This window comes from Lingula anatina, chromosome 1, assembly GCF_051362555.1.
Source record: "Lingula anatina isolate TDL-2025a chromosome 1, LinAna3.0, whole genome shotgun sequence".
NCBI classification, from domain to species: domain Eukaryota; kingdom Metazoa; phylum Brachiopoda; class Lingulata; order Lingulida; family Lingulidae; genus Lingula; species Lingula anatina.
Genome location: NC_141767.1, coordinates 53,959,708 through 53,973,436, shown reverse-complemented (window position 1 = coordinate 53,973,436; position 13,729 = coordinate 53,959,708). Strand labels below are relative to the sequence as shown.

Below are 13,729 nucleotides of genomic sequence, written 5' to 3'. Positions count from 1 at the left end.
TATGTTGTTTTGTCATTTCTGAGGGAAAAAAAGGAGAGAAAAGGTTTGGTGTAAAGCATTGCTTGCTTGCTTCCCCCCCCCCCCCCCCAATTGAGTGCTTCAAAGAGACGTGTACATCTCTGAGTAGTTGAAGCAATTTGGCTTCTATGTAATAAAGAAGTGCCCCCTAAAATAGCATAGTTACTTTTCTTTAACAATAGACCTGGATTTGGTTCAACATGTTATCCCTTTTAAATTCTTTGAAGAATTCCCCAGATATCTGGTACATTAACAAACCAGTGGCTGTTGTGGACGGTTGCCCAACATTTGAAAGGTCGTCTCCTTTGGCTAACTGAGAGCAGCATACAATAATGTTCTATGATGGTTTTTAAAGTTAAACTTTTATTGTCCATGTTTGCTGTCTGTACGTTTCTTGTATGAATGCATGATTGCGCCACATTGGCTTTGCTTATGAGGCTTTTTCAATTACATCAACCATGATGTCTTTAACAAAAGATCTGTTATTTGCGTGTCGCAATAGTCAATACAATACAATCAAGGCAGAAAAGCTGTCAAATGGACAGGCATTTAAATTACAAACTGGCAAGTCTAAAAACTAAACCAGTTTCAAGATGATCGTGCATTAAATGTTTTGTCAATTTTGTTGCAATGTTACATAATGACTAATTTTTACGTATGTACTGCTATCACTTAGGATATTCGGAAAACGTACCTGCCATAGGACTTCAGGCCCTAGCAAATGCAAAATTACGCCTTTAAAATGCCATGTCTGACAAAAAATTACAGAAAATATCACATCTGGGAAATCGAGTTGCTTGTCACACTCAAACTGTTCCTTTTTCCTGTATATTAGTCGGATAAGTTGGAAAATAATTTTTCTTTGTGGTGTTTGATGGCAGTGCACATTTTTTTTTCACAATTTTGATGCAATTATTTGTTACATAATGCTTAACAACATAAACCTAATTTTGAGTTGTGTACTACACAACTGTTACTGTGGATGTTCAGAAAATTTAAGTTGCACATGGTTTAGAAGTGACACCTGCAAACTGCCAATTTGTTAAAAATTTAAAATTTGCACAACAAATAAAAAATTGGTTTTCAAATTCATGCAGGGGAGTCGCGAGTTTCATACTTTCTGAGCCTCCTGGAGAAAAATGAGATTTGGATTAATGTTGCTACATTTTTTTAACCTGGCATACTTCCAAGAAACACCTACTCCATCTAGTTTGTCAATCACTGTTATATTTAACCAAAGGTCTTGGTACCCTTACCAAACCTTGGGATTTTTATTGTTATTGTCATGTTAAATTTTTTTTCAATAACATTTCTTCTTTTCACACAGACTGTACAAAAAGGTTGACTTTTTTTACAAGGATTATCTTAAGTAAAGTCATCTAATAGCATTCCACATAGGTATGTTATCAAACGCATTTGGTGCATGCATTTGCTAACAGAATTCATCCACAAATACAATACGAGTTTAGGATATTGACATTTCTAGATATTAATTACACCACATACAGCTGATGCAAATTATAAAATTGAAGTTCATCACACCAGACTGAAACTTTGTTATAAAAAAGGCATAGGATATAAGTATTTTTGGGTGTTAATTACTTAACTAAAATGACCAAATTTATGGAATTTCATTACACTAAAAGCACCATTTATCTACAGCAATCGAGTGACATTTACAGTTTTACTGTGAAAATACTCTAAAACATAAAACAAAAAATTGAATGGTCATGTCATAACCATTTAACAGTTTCCTCAAGTTGTTCTGATTTTCTAAACCTCACTGTCGGCTTCCTAGTCATATTTACAGTTGGAAGGGTTTTATCATCACAAAATCTAGAAATGAAAGTTGGGGTCAATAAGATACGACAAATGTCCCTGTCCATTTTCACACAAAGCAACTGCAAGGCAATGCATGGCACTTTCAGGTTTAGTAAGTAAGATGTTAAGAAGCTCTTCTGCCATATCACGGCGTATTTGTTTGGATTTAATACAATCTGCATCATCGATGGTCAAGAATCCATCTTGAATTAAATAGGACAGTAAATTTTTTGGCTGAATGTCCTGAACAATTTGCTGGTAATTATTTACACAATTTTGCTGCAAAACTCCATATGAAGGCTGTGAAATATTCCTTCCTTGACCTGCAAGTTTTTCAAATATTTCACGAATCTGGGATTTCATTTTCTCATTTTCTAATTCACTTATCTTATCTTTCATTTTACTCATTTCTATGTCATTTCTCAAAGATTGTAATTCCCTTGTGTACCTTCCAATATTATTTCCCACATCACTTCCTTGGACATGCTGGGCTAGCTGCCTGAGCCTTGCTTGCTGTTCACGTACAGAAGGACTATACGATCTTGGCTCACTTCTTGCAGTTGCAGGACCTGCCATGGCTCCAACATTAGGTGAAAGGTTTGAGGTTGCAAATAAAGGAGACGAACTTGTCTGATCAGGAGGACTGAACATTTGTTCGTCATGAGGAAAATTTCTGCCTCCAATATGCATAGATTCCTCAAATAAAGGCGGCTCTGGTTTGGGTTTCCCGCTTTCCTGGTGCGGATAATGAATACTTGAGACATCTGAAGGTGTTCTACCTGGATCAGGAAATGACGTACCAAATTGACCATTTCCTGGTAATGATTCTGAGGAATGTAACTGGAACTTGTTGTGGGGGTTTTGGTTATAGGGAACTTTTCTTGTTGTGTCTGTGCTCCCTGCTGGTGTTTGATGTACATCTCTTCTCTCTGAAAGATGAAGTGGGTTATGGTTTGCTCGAGGGTCCTCGGAGTGATAAGATGGGGGTGGTGAATAGTGACTTTGTGGTGGAACTGCAGGTCCTGCCATACACTGTTGCCAATTACTAGAGAGCTGTACATAAGGTGGTCTAGGCTGACCTATGCTGCTGGGTCCTTGTAAAGGCCAAGCTGTCTTCACCTGTGTTTGTGGACCTGAAGTGTAGAAAGCAAGATCTTACAGAAAGAACCAATGCAAAATATATACCAATACTTAACTTTTTAAAAGTCAGTAGCCCTCCAGAACACTCAAAAAGAAAGAACCAATGATGCCAGATTTCAAGTATCTTTTACATTTTGGGTTCTCTTTATTTGAAAATAATAAATTAATACATCCCAAAATACAACTTGAACACCACATCAAAACCTGGCAAATACAAATGACTAAAGCCCACTGGCGCTTACATGTAAAGCAATGTTTAGTTATGAAATAAAATTTGCCTTGATCATTGTGTCTCAACAATAGCAAATATCTTAGTTATAGATTTCCAACACATCTCAAATGATCTCGCTGTCATACCTTGCTGAACAGGTGCATCTGTGATATCGACATTAGCTTCCACGTGGCTGAAAGATGGACCGGTTGTTCCAGGCTGTGGAAATTGTAATTCAAATAAACTTATTACACCATCTACATATATAACAAATCTTTTTACACAATCAAACAGAAATATGCAAAAGGGAGTCCTGGGGTAATTAAAATTTTATCCATCAAATGCTTCTTTCACAAAATATGACATTCCTGCAAATATTAAATTATGAGAAATTTTAATGATACTACTCAATATTTTATAATTCAGCACATATTGAAAACATTACTTCAAATCATAATTGTGAAGAATCAAAAACATTCCACATTAACAGTCATACCATCATGTCAAAAAAGAAGCAATGCACAGTACCTGGTGTGAGCAGAGTCTCTGGTAAAGTTCTACACACCCTAAATTATAATCTGGTTCATATTTCATGAAGTATTCTGTGTGTAATGTTGTTGCAATTTCTACAAAGATGAAATATATGACTTATTAACATACACAAAATACTGAACTTTTTACATCAACATGTATAGAAGTAATATTTGAGTCTAGGTAATGTTTCGAAAGTCAATGATTTGAGGCAACTTTGTGCGTAGAACACACAAAAGAATTTTAGACATTACCTTTAAACAGTGGTCTTTTACTGGCATCTTTTAACACACAGTTTTCCATCAATTCAATCAGAAAGTTTGGACAACGCTGTTGCCTAAGCTGGCCAATGGCCTCTTCATCAAATGGTGAATTGCCATCCTTGAGACTTTGGACAATCATTTCATCCGTTGCAGAATCTGGAAAAGGAAAAAATAAAATTACTTATATTCTTTAGGTATGAAAGCTTAAATATATCTTGTTCCATTTTATTTTAAGTTTTTTTTTCATGTACTATAAAACTATAACTTAAATTTATCAGAACCTTCCCATCAATTCAAAATTAAATGTATTGAAAAGAGGCATAACAAGAGGAAGAAACTCATTTAAATAAAGTGAACTAACCAGGATATGGGGAACATCCTACCACTATCTCATACAGAGTGATTCCAAAGCTGAAATGTAAATAAAAATATATCTATGTTGAAGACTGGTATTACAAAACATTTTTATTATATTCCATCAGTTTATTGTCATCCTCTGAATGCAGGTAGTTCTCAAAAGTACACAGATGAATTCAGTTTAGTTGTTATTGACTAACAAAGATGTTTTTTATTAAGGGCAATTTTCTGTGTAAAAAATCATTACATAAAGAACACAGTAGAAACTTCAGTCTAGTCAGTGACCTGGAAATCTTATGTTAATAAAGCAATCCAAATGGGGGAAAAACTATAGTATTTATTTGATGCACTACTAAAATACCTAAACACATCTGTCTTTTCACTCGGCTTGGTTCTAATATTTTGGAAAAATTCTGGTGCTGTATGTGTCACAGTTCCTTTATTTCCACCACTTCTGGATGAAAACTGTTTCTGTGTGATCCTCTGTAGAGTTGCTATGCCAAAGTCTGAGATCTGCAAAAAAAAAAAAAAAGAGTAAAAAGCTGTAAAAAAAAATTACAATAATGTTTATTTGCAACAATAGGCTAGATTGTGCAATAATATGAATTGGTAAATTCACTAAATGAACTGAGATGAATGGAATTATTATGATAATTACCCGGTCTTTTTAATAGGCAAAAATCATCAAACTTCCAGATATATAATTTTATAATCACAAACATATTTGTGGTGCTTTTACTGATAGTTCTCCATTTTAGTAGGGTATATTTTCAAGTTCAAAACAGAATATACAACATTTTTAATTTGCCAGGCTTTGGCATATACAGACAACAGATTTTAAAACACTGCTAGTACAATATATATAGAGACTAACAGCAACAAAGAAAAACAAGCTACGAGGAGTCTAGGTAAAATGGTTCACAAAAAAATCTTTATGAAGAAAACCGCCAATTTACCCTTCTCAACACCAAACACACTTTGAGGACTTATTTTGGATTTTACAAGATAAAAGGAAACTGCAACAAAATATGTAATAATTTTTGCAAATATGACCCAAAATTACAGTCAAAGCCCATTTTATTTCAAGTAAAACAAAATCATTATTTGGCAGTTTTGGGACCAATGATATCTTCATACATCTGATATGTAACAAGGCAGCAAAGCTCTCAAATGTACAGACAAAAAGTAGAAAATAATAATGCACAAAATAGGATACTGTCAATGCTGATGCAATAATACATTATGCCTAACTGCATAGTCAACATCAAATATTAATTATGCACAACAGGTAATACTGATGAAAGTAAATGCATAAGGCTTCAGCCCCAAGTTCATACTTAAAAAATGCCAGAATGAGAAAAATGAAAAATTCACAAAAATTGCATAAATTCAATAAAAAAAAAGTAATAATCCAATAGAGCTGGTTTTCTAAGTTGAGCTGTATGACAATCCTAAGAATCATTCTTGTAAGTAAAAAAAAAAAATAAATAACACAGTTTTCTTTTCATAACGTTTGTGGTGACAGTGCATGAAGTTTTTTTTTTTTGTCAATTTTGATGCAATATTACATAATGAATAACTGTATAATTACCATTAATTTTTAATTATCTACAATTAATAACATGGACACTTCACTCGGAACTACTCGGCTGTCTCCGCACTCGACAATGACCTCGGACGTAATACGGAGGCAGCCATATTGATTGTTGATATGTTGGGAAGGAACTACTTTCAACCTCGCGCTAATTTAGATCACAATTCTTTCAACTTTTGTATCTGTTTATCCTTTAAATCAAAGTCAAAGTTAGTGCATTGTTTGATAAACTGTATAGCATCATAAAAATCAGGGGTATTGGCAGACATCTTTATGAGCAGAATAATTGATTGAGTGAGAAGGCATTTCCGGCGGACAAAATGCATGGATTTGGTGCATATTTCTCCGCCTATCACATCCGAGGTTAGTATGGAGCTTGCGGAATGAGCCGAGGATTGCCGATTGTGGACACTTAGTAAATTTGATTACCACTGGGCTTCATGAAAGATGTGAAAGATAAAAATGTCACAAAAATGTACAACAGTAAAAGAAGCCAATTAGACTGCTTTTCCTGATCAAGAAGATAGGCCAACCTGTAAGTTTCAAGCCAAAAGGTATAATGGTTTTCCACTTATCGTGTTATCGGTGTTGCATGTATGCCAACAAAAGCAAAAAAAAAAAAAAAAAAAACGCATAACATTTAGGAAAATGGCCTGTTCATGCTGATTTTCAAACTTGACCCATCAGTTCTGTAAGTTTGAAGCCAAAAGGTAAAATGGTATTCTACTGTTCATGTTATCAGTGAAAGTGTATGGCGAGGGCGATGACGGCCATGATGGTAATGGCTATATGTACAGACACATCTGTGCATATCTGATTTTTTAATTGTTTTTTTTTTTCTTACCTTGATGCATATTTTTGCAACATAAATATTTAACTCTAAATGATGATGTGACATGTGCATGTACAGAAAGGCATAATGGTATAAAAATTGACACCCAAAGGAATATCTCCAGAAAGTAGAACAGTACCGTAGTTAATCAGATATATGTTTTTAAAAATTATCCTATAGGATTAACTTGCATGCAATGCTACATCTCTTTAAAAACAAATAATAACATAAAAGAAATAAGAAAAACACACCATTTCATCATATATAACTATAACAAATATGGGAGAAGTTATAACATAAAACATGCTAGATGTGAATGCCCCTTATTTTTGATACAGTTACAGTTAAAAACCACCTTCACTCTTACCTTGCAAACAAAATGTTTGTTAACCAAAATGTTTTGGATTTTAATGTCTCTGTGAACCATCTTTTTGTCATGCAGCCAGACAAGACCAGAAGCCACATGAGTGAGCATGTTCATTCTAACTGGCCATGGTATATTGTAATCAACTTTCTTCATCAGATTGTCCAAAGATCCGTGCTCCATGAACTCCATCACTAAAGCATATTCTTTGTCTTCAGGAACAACAATCATGCCATAGATTGCAACAACATGTTCACTTCGAACTGCATACATATTCTTTGCCTCCTCTAACAGCTCATTTTCAATTCTGTAAATAATTTTATTTACTGAGCAAGAATTGTCTGTAATACTTAAAAGGATTCACAAATCCAATAGTACACACAATTCCCAGAAACATTATTTTAATAGCTTTTTTCTTACTAAAATGAAAGGGGTAAAAATACAAATAATGCCTTCCATCAAAATTTTAAGTGAAGAACCAAGAACATTATGGATAGGAATAAAACAGAACAATAAAAAAAAAAACAATGAAACAACATACACCTCCAGATAAATTATGGAAAAAAACTGTCCAAATAAGTGGCATCATCCTATATTCTTTTAATTAATGTGTTTCTTTTACCTGTATCAATGAAGCACTTACTGTTTTAATAACCCTCCCTCTGGAATAAATTGTGTGTGCATGACTTTGACAGCAATTTGTTTTGCACCATGAGCTAAATAGATCCCTTTATACACAGCCCCAAAACCACCTTGACCAAGCAGCATCTTCTGACTCTTTTCAACTTGGATTTCTTCAGGTTTAATCTGGTGGAATGGGATGTCATTTCCTAATGAAGCAGCGGTCATCTTGTCACCTGCTAATGTCAAGATTCAAATGCAAGTTTCATACATAAAAAACATACTGGGAGTATACTAGTAAATGGAATATTAACCAATATGTGTAGCCTTAGCATTTAAAGTACATGACAGATTCCGAAGATAAGTTAACAGTTCAGAAAAGAACAACAATACCAACTGAAATGTCTCTACTATTCTTCCAGTCCAACTTCCGGTAGATTCACATTCCTTGGGAAATTCCCATCCCAATTTCTAACCACGCCATCACATTGATGTTAGATCTGTTTTTGAAGTTATCGTAAGCTCGAACAGCACAAAGAATAGCGTTAAAGTAAACGTTACTTAACTGTTTGAAGCGCAAGCTTTGAGCCCAGCCGAAATCAAATAATTTATAGATATATAGCAAGCCAAAAGTGTCACTCTTTCAACTTTCTCTTTCAGTTTTTTTCCACCTTACAATTTGACGATAGGGGTCAGTGTTTGAAGGAATTTGATATGCCGATAGCTTGTCTTGGAAAAAGCGACGCGTCGTGAGGAAAATGTCGCCATATTTTCAGGAATCGTCTCCCAAACACTACAAGTATGGTTTTAGTTAATTTTTCTCTTTGAAAATGCTGAAAGAATTAATTTTTTTCTAACTGGCAGACTTTAACCGACTGAGACGCCATTAGAAGTACAATGGAGTTCAAAAGTGTTGTGTATAACGCTGCTCGAGACGGAAAAGTAAGCAGACTGCGCATTTTCCTGGATAATCGTCCGAAAGAAGAAGTGCAAAAGCTCATCCATGCAAAGACTAATGGTGCAACTCCACTTATCGCAGCAAGTCGAAATGGACACAGTGAAGTTGTAGAGTACCTTGTGAAACACTGTAGGGCCGAGTTGGAGCAAGTGGGACAGGTAACATTCGATGGTGAAACGATAGAAGGTGCCCCTCCCCTGTGGTGCGCAGCTGCAGCTGGTCATTTTGAGGTTGCCAAGTTCCTGATTGAAGGAGGGGCTGGCGTAAACAGCACCACACTGACAAACTCTACACCATTACGCGCTGCTTGTTTTGATGGCCACTTTGAGATTGTGAAATACCTTGTGGAGAGAAAGGCCAATATTGAAATAGCCAATCGCCACGGTCATACATGCCTTATGATATCTTGCTATAAAGGACATTACAAGATTGTGAAGTTCTTGCTTAGCCTTGGAGCTGATGTGAATAGAAAAAGTGTGAAGGGTGTGTTCTCTCTCTCTCTCTCTCTCTCTCTCTCTCTCTCTCTCTCTCTCTGGCCAATAAAACACATGGCAGTTTAAATATATTTTCATGTTAAGTTTAACATTTTAAAGTTCCCTGCAAGAATACTAGACTGACTGCAATTAAAGACTTGGGTGTTGTAAATAAAATAGAAATGCTCTCAGGGGTCAAAACAGAATTTGGGCAGGACTGGCCAATACGGACCAGTGGACCTTAGAGGTACTGGTCCGTACCAAGAAGTACTGGTCCGTAAAATTTTACGTTAAAAATTAGTAGTTTCAAGCTACTAGATATAACGAAAATGCATACATGTTTAACATCCATTTTTATTTCTATATGATTATCTAAACACATTCATAATTCAGTCAGTTCCTTTAACTGTTTGTACACATCCTCCTCTGCTAGCTCATCATCATCATAATATATAAAAATAAAATGGATATATAAAAAATTATTATGAAATAAATATAACTTCTACATATATCCATATTTTAATCTTAAAAATTTAATTTAACTTTAATTTCTGGGGTTGAACGCGAAACGAAAAAAACTTCTCTCAAACTTTACTAGCCCGAACCAAAAAACACTAGCCCAATTTAAATAATTCATTTAAAAAGGTTAAGCAGATGTTGTAAAGAGTTGTGGTACCATACTGTACTTTCTTATAAACCTTATTATAGAAGTAGAGCAAGTGAATAACAAAGTTAATCAGGTTAATTTCCAGTTGATGGGGTGGTAAAATTAATTTAAAATATATTTAATTTTTTTTAATATTGAAAAAATTCTTTTTTTTTTAATTTGTAATACTGAATATAGTTACCTTTACTTTTCATATTTTTATTATATCTTTTTTCCATTTTTTATATGCAATCAAAATCTTTTTTTTTTTTTAATTCCTATTCTTTTTATTGACAATGGCTCTTTTCTGACAATTTATTTCCAACTACATCGGTATATAATGCCACTTCTAATTTAAAATACATAGGTGCTGTAAGGGTAGTTAAACAAACGTCTTACAATTTTTTTGGTAACAATTCTTTTGGTTATATATTTGTAAAAACAACTTTTCAAGGACTTTACCAGGACAAAGTGTGGAGGGGTAGCCATGGCATAAACCGAACTATCCCACATTGTCAAGAATAGTTCATAGGGTATTTATGTAACTGCCATGTATTTACTCATGGACATTAAAATTATAAATAAAAAATATAAACAAAAAAGAAAATAGAATACTCCACCTCAGTCTGCTAAGTGGTGCTAACCTAAATGTTCTATGAGATAACGCATACATTACACTTGCTTCGGAGACAGTGTTGTTTTGACAAAACCTGTTGCTAGTGCCAAAGAATTCCGGTCTGATCCAGTTTCTTGATTGACAGCAATTTGTAGTCATGACAACAAACTGGTCAAATAAAAAGATGCCGACACGCTGATCAGACAGACTGGTACTATTAATAACTACAGTGAAGTTATTTATAGCAACTAATCAATATTCAGTAGTTTGAGCTAGGTGTGATTTTTTTTCAACTGAGAGGCATATCATACTATCTAGAAACGTCAAATTAGAGGCAGGAACAAAGAAGACTGGCGACTCATATTTTTGAAATCTTACTGAGTGTTAATATAGGTTCAAAATTACAGCTAGTGCTTATTAAAATTTCAACTTTTTTACTAGCCCGGTGCCACTTTAGGTGGGCAATTGCCTCCGGCTAGTGCTTAACGTCGCAGACTGTGGGTTTGGCAACGATGTTTGGCACTTTTCAGCGGTCGCCAAAACGGACCAGTACCCCTGACAGGTAGTCGCCCGGGACGTTTCTAAGTCGCATTGGCGAGTGGGCGACCGTCTGTTTCGACCCCTGTGCTCTTTAGATACAATAATAAAGCATTTGACAGTTGACTGTATTTTTTGACCTTGTAATTACTTTTTACTTTTTGTAACAGGTCCCAAAATTTTCTTTAATGATATTTGAATCAGATTGAAAGTATGTGCTAACATTTAAACTTTACACAATTATTCAAAGTGTAACTTATTTCTATTGTATTTTAAGCTTTAATGTCATTTTTCCTAGGTAATACAGCCCTGCATGATTGTGCTGAGTCAGGAAGTGTTGAAATTATGAAATTACTCCTCAGTCATGATGCTCGAATGGACAAAGATGCTTATGGTATGACTCCTCTCCTGGCTGCCAGTGTCACTGGGCAAACAAAGGTGGTTGAGTACTTACTTACTAGATCTGACATTGCCAGAGAAGAAAAAATAGATGCATTGGAATTGCTGGGAGCAACTTACGTGGACAAAAAACGTGACATGCTAGGCGCCCTTCAGTACTGGAGAATGGCACTGGATGAGAGACATCGAGACCACAAAAGCATAATACCTAAACCAACAACAGACTCAGTTGTTGCAGCTTATGAGAATGCAGTTGAGGTGAAGACATATGAGGAGCTGGACGAATTGATTTCAGATCCGGATGACATGCGTATGCAAGCCCTTTTAGTCCGTGAGAGAATTCTTGGTCCAGCTCATCCAGACACTTCCTATTATATCCGTTATCGTGGTGCCGTTTATGCTGATATGGGGAATTTTGACCGCTGTATTGTCCTATGGATGTATGCACTAGATATGCAACAAAAAATGCTAGAACCTTTGAGCCCCATGACTCAGAGCAGTTTCCTTTCCTTTGCTGAACTTTTCTCTTTTTGGATGTCTGATGGAAGAGGTCGTCCAGCTCATCCTGTAGAGTTCAATGACATCATGTCAGTGTTTGAAAAAGGTGTAGCAGAGATAGAACATGGAATGGCTTACTTGGCTAAGCTGACTCCTGAGGAGAAAGCCCGAATGTTGCCTTCTGAAAAGGATGGTTCTCACTTTAACCGTACCCTGACAATAATGATGCATCTGGTGTGCCTTATGTCACGCATGAAGAAAAAACTTTCTCCAGAGCAGGAATTTTCATTCAAAAAATCCATCTACAAGCTGGTACAACTGAAACCTAGAGGTCAGAAGGGCCAGACTCCATTGCATCTTGCATGTTCTAAAGACACAACTACAGTTGGGCGATACCCTGTCTGCTCTTTTCCCTCTGCAGAAGTGGCCAACCTGCTAATGGAGGTTGGGGCGTCATTGGAAGATGTTGATGTTGAAGGCAACACAGCACTGCACATAGCAGCTGCCAACAAACCGTGCAAGCTAGATGTGATGCGTGTATTGCTGAACCATGGTGCTCACTTAGACATGTGTAATGCTTCTGGGCGTACACCTATGCAGCTCATGAAGAATGCCACTATTGGAGACGTGTGTTCACCACTGGAATATATCTCCTTACAGTGTCTGGCTGCCAAAGTGATCAGAACTCAAAAGTTGCCATACAAAGGACATGTACCAGCAAAATTAGAGGACTTTGTTGAAAAGCACTGATGTATTGACATAATGTACTTAACTTAAATCCTGCTTATGTAACATTTTTGCTGCTAAGATTGACCTGATAATACTTATTTTATTCCTCTAACTTTTCAGCCATAAGGTAACTTTTGTTGTAACAAAATGACTGTTGATTCTTGAAGTGTGCATGTTTTTTTTCCATGCAATGATGTGCTCACATCATATCTTAACAGGTTTTAATTTGTGCTCTCCTGTCTGTCAGCATACTGTTAACTTTTTACATGTAGAGAGACACTGAGTTGTATTTTTCATAAAGAGAACTTGCGTATGTTTCTAATGTGTAATGCAGATTTTTCATTTGTATGCAGAACAACCTAGAGCAGTCTTGACATGACAAGGGTAGCCAATCATGTCAATGTACTTGTCCATACGGTACCCATGATGCATTAGTTGAACAGAATGCACTTTGTAAATGTGAAATCAGATGCTGAAACAGAGTTATTTTTCACACTTGCCAATGTAAAATCCGTGTAGTTTCACACATTGCCTAGTTTTGTGCCTTTCCAAAGACTCCTTGAATGCTGATTTTTTTTTTTTTTTGATTAGTTGCCATACAGTTAAAGGAAAAGTTACTTTAAATTGTTTTCTCTTTCAGATACACTTATAACAAAATGATTACCTTACCTTATCACGCTTGTCTCTGAAACTTTACATATTTTATATTTGAAGAAAAGTGTGCAATATTGTTCCATTTTGTGTAGCTTATAGTAGTTCTAACACATTCTTGGTTATCAAGTTTATAGTGTGAAACGGAATGTGAACCTTGCAATTTTGGTATGTTAACTCTATTTTGAAGGCTTTGAATAAGGCTAAACATTATAACAATGATAGTGGATGAGACTAAGCATACTGTGATTAATGCAAATTATATCACAAGGTGCAAATTATATTGTACAAGGAGTAAAATTTAAACTGAAATACATTGATGTTTTCAAAATATTTAAACATTTTAGTATTCTTATTTGATTTGATTTGGTCAACACCATCCCTTCTCCCAAAATCTCTCTGGTTGATATTTAATTTCATTCGATGCCACAAATCTGGCTTTCATAAATATATCAAATGAAAGAAAGTGA

At 35.3% G+C, this 13,729-nt stretch overlaps 2 protein-coding genes across 7 annotated transcripts; one reads left to right on the top strand and one right to left on the bottom strand.

The window, feature by feature from the left end:
• Positions 1-1,225: 1,225 nt before the first annotated feature.
• LOC106164324 (uncharacterized) lies at positions 1,226-8,442 on the bottom strand. Of its 6 annotated transcripts, none has more exons than XM_013542396.2 (9): positions 8,319-8,442; positions 7,775-7,991; positions 7,135-7,438; positions 4,703-4,854; positions 4,346-4,395; positions 3,976-4,140; positions 3,719-3,816; positions 3,337-3,409; positions 1,226-2,972 (listed from the first exon to the last, which is right to left on the bottom strand). In XM_013542396.2, the coding sequence occupies exons 2-9, from the start codon at positions 7,978-7,980 to the stop codon at positions 1,855-1,857; spliced, it is 2,166 nt and encodes a 721-aa protein (XP_013397850.2). In that variant the 5' UTR covers positions 7,981-7,991; positions 8,319-8,442; the 3' UTR covers positions 1,226-1,854. The 6 variants fall into 6 exon arrangements, with proteins under 6 accessions (XP_013397850.2, XP_013397693.2, XP_013397925.2 ...); XM_013542239.2 differs by having other exon boundaries at positions 7,775-7,988; positions 8,319-8,439; XM_013542471.2 differs by lacking the exon at positions 8,319-8,442 and adding an exon at positions 8,146-8,312.
• A 55-nt stretch (positions 8,443-8,497) lies between these two features.
• LOC106164790 (protein fem-1 homolog C-like) lies at positions 8,498-13,592 on the top strand. The gene is made up of 2 exons (XM_013542853.2): positions 8,498-9,193; positions 11,281-13,592. Exons 1-2 carry the CDS (start codon positions 8,650-8,652, stop codon positions 12,627-12,629), a joined length of 1,893 nt encoding a protein of 630 aa, XP_013398307.1. The 5' UTR covers positions 8,498-8,649; the 3' UTR covers positions 12,630-13,592.
• Positions 13,593-13,729: the final 137 nt, after the last annotated feature.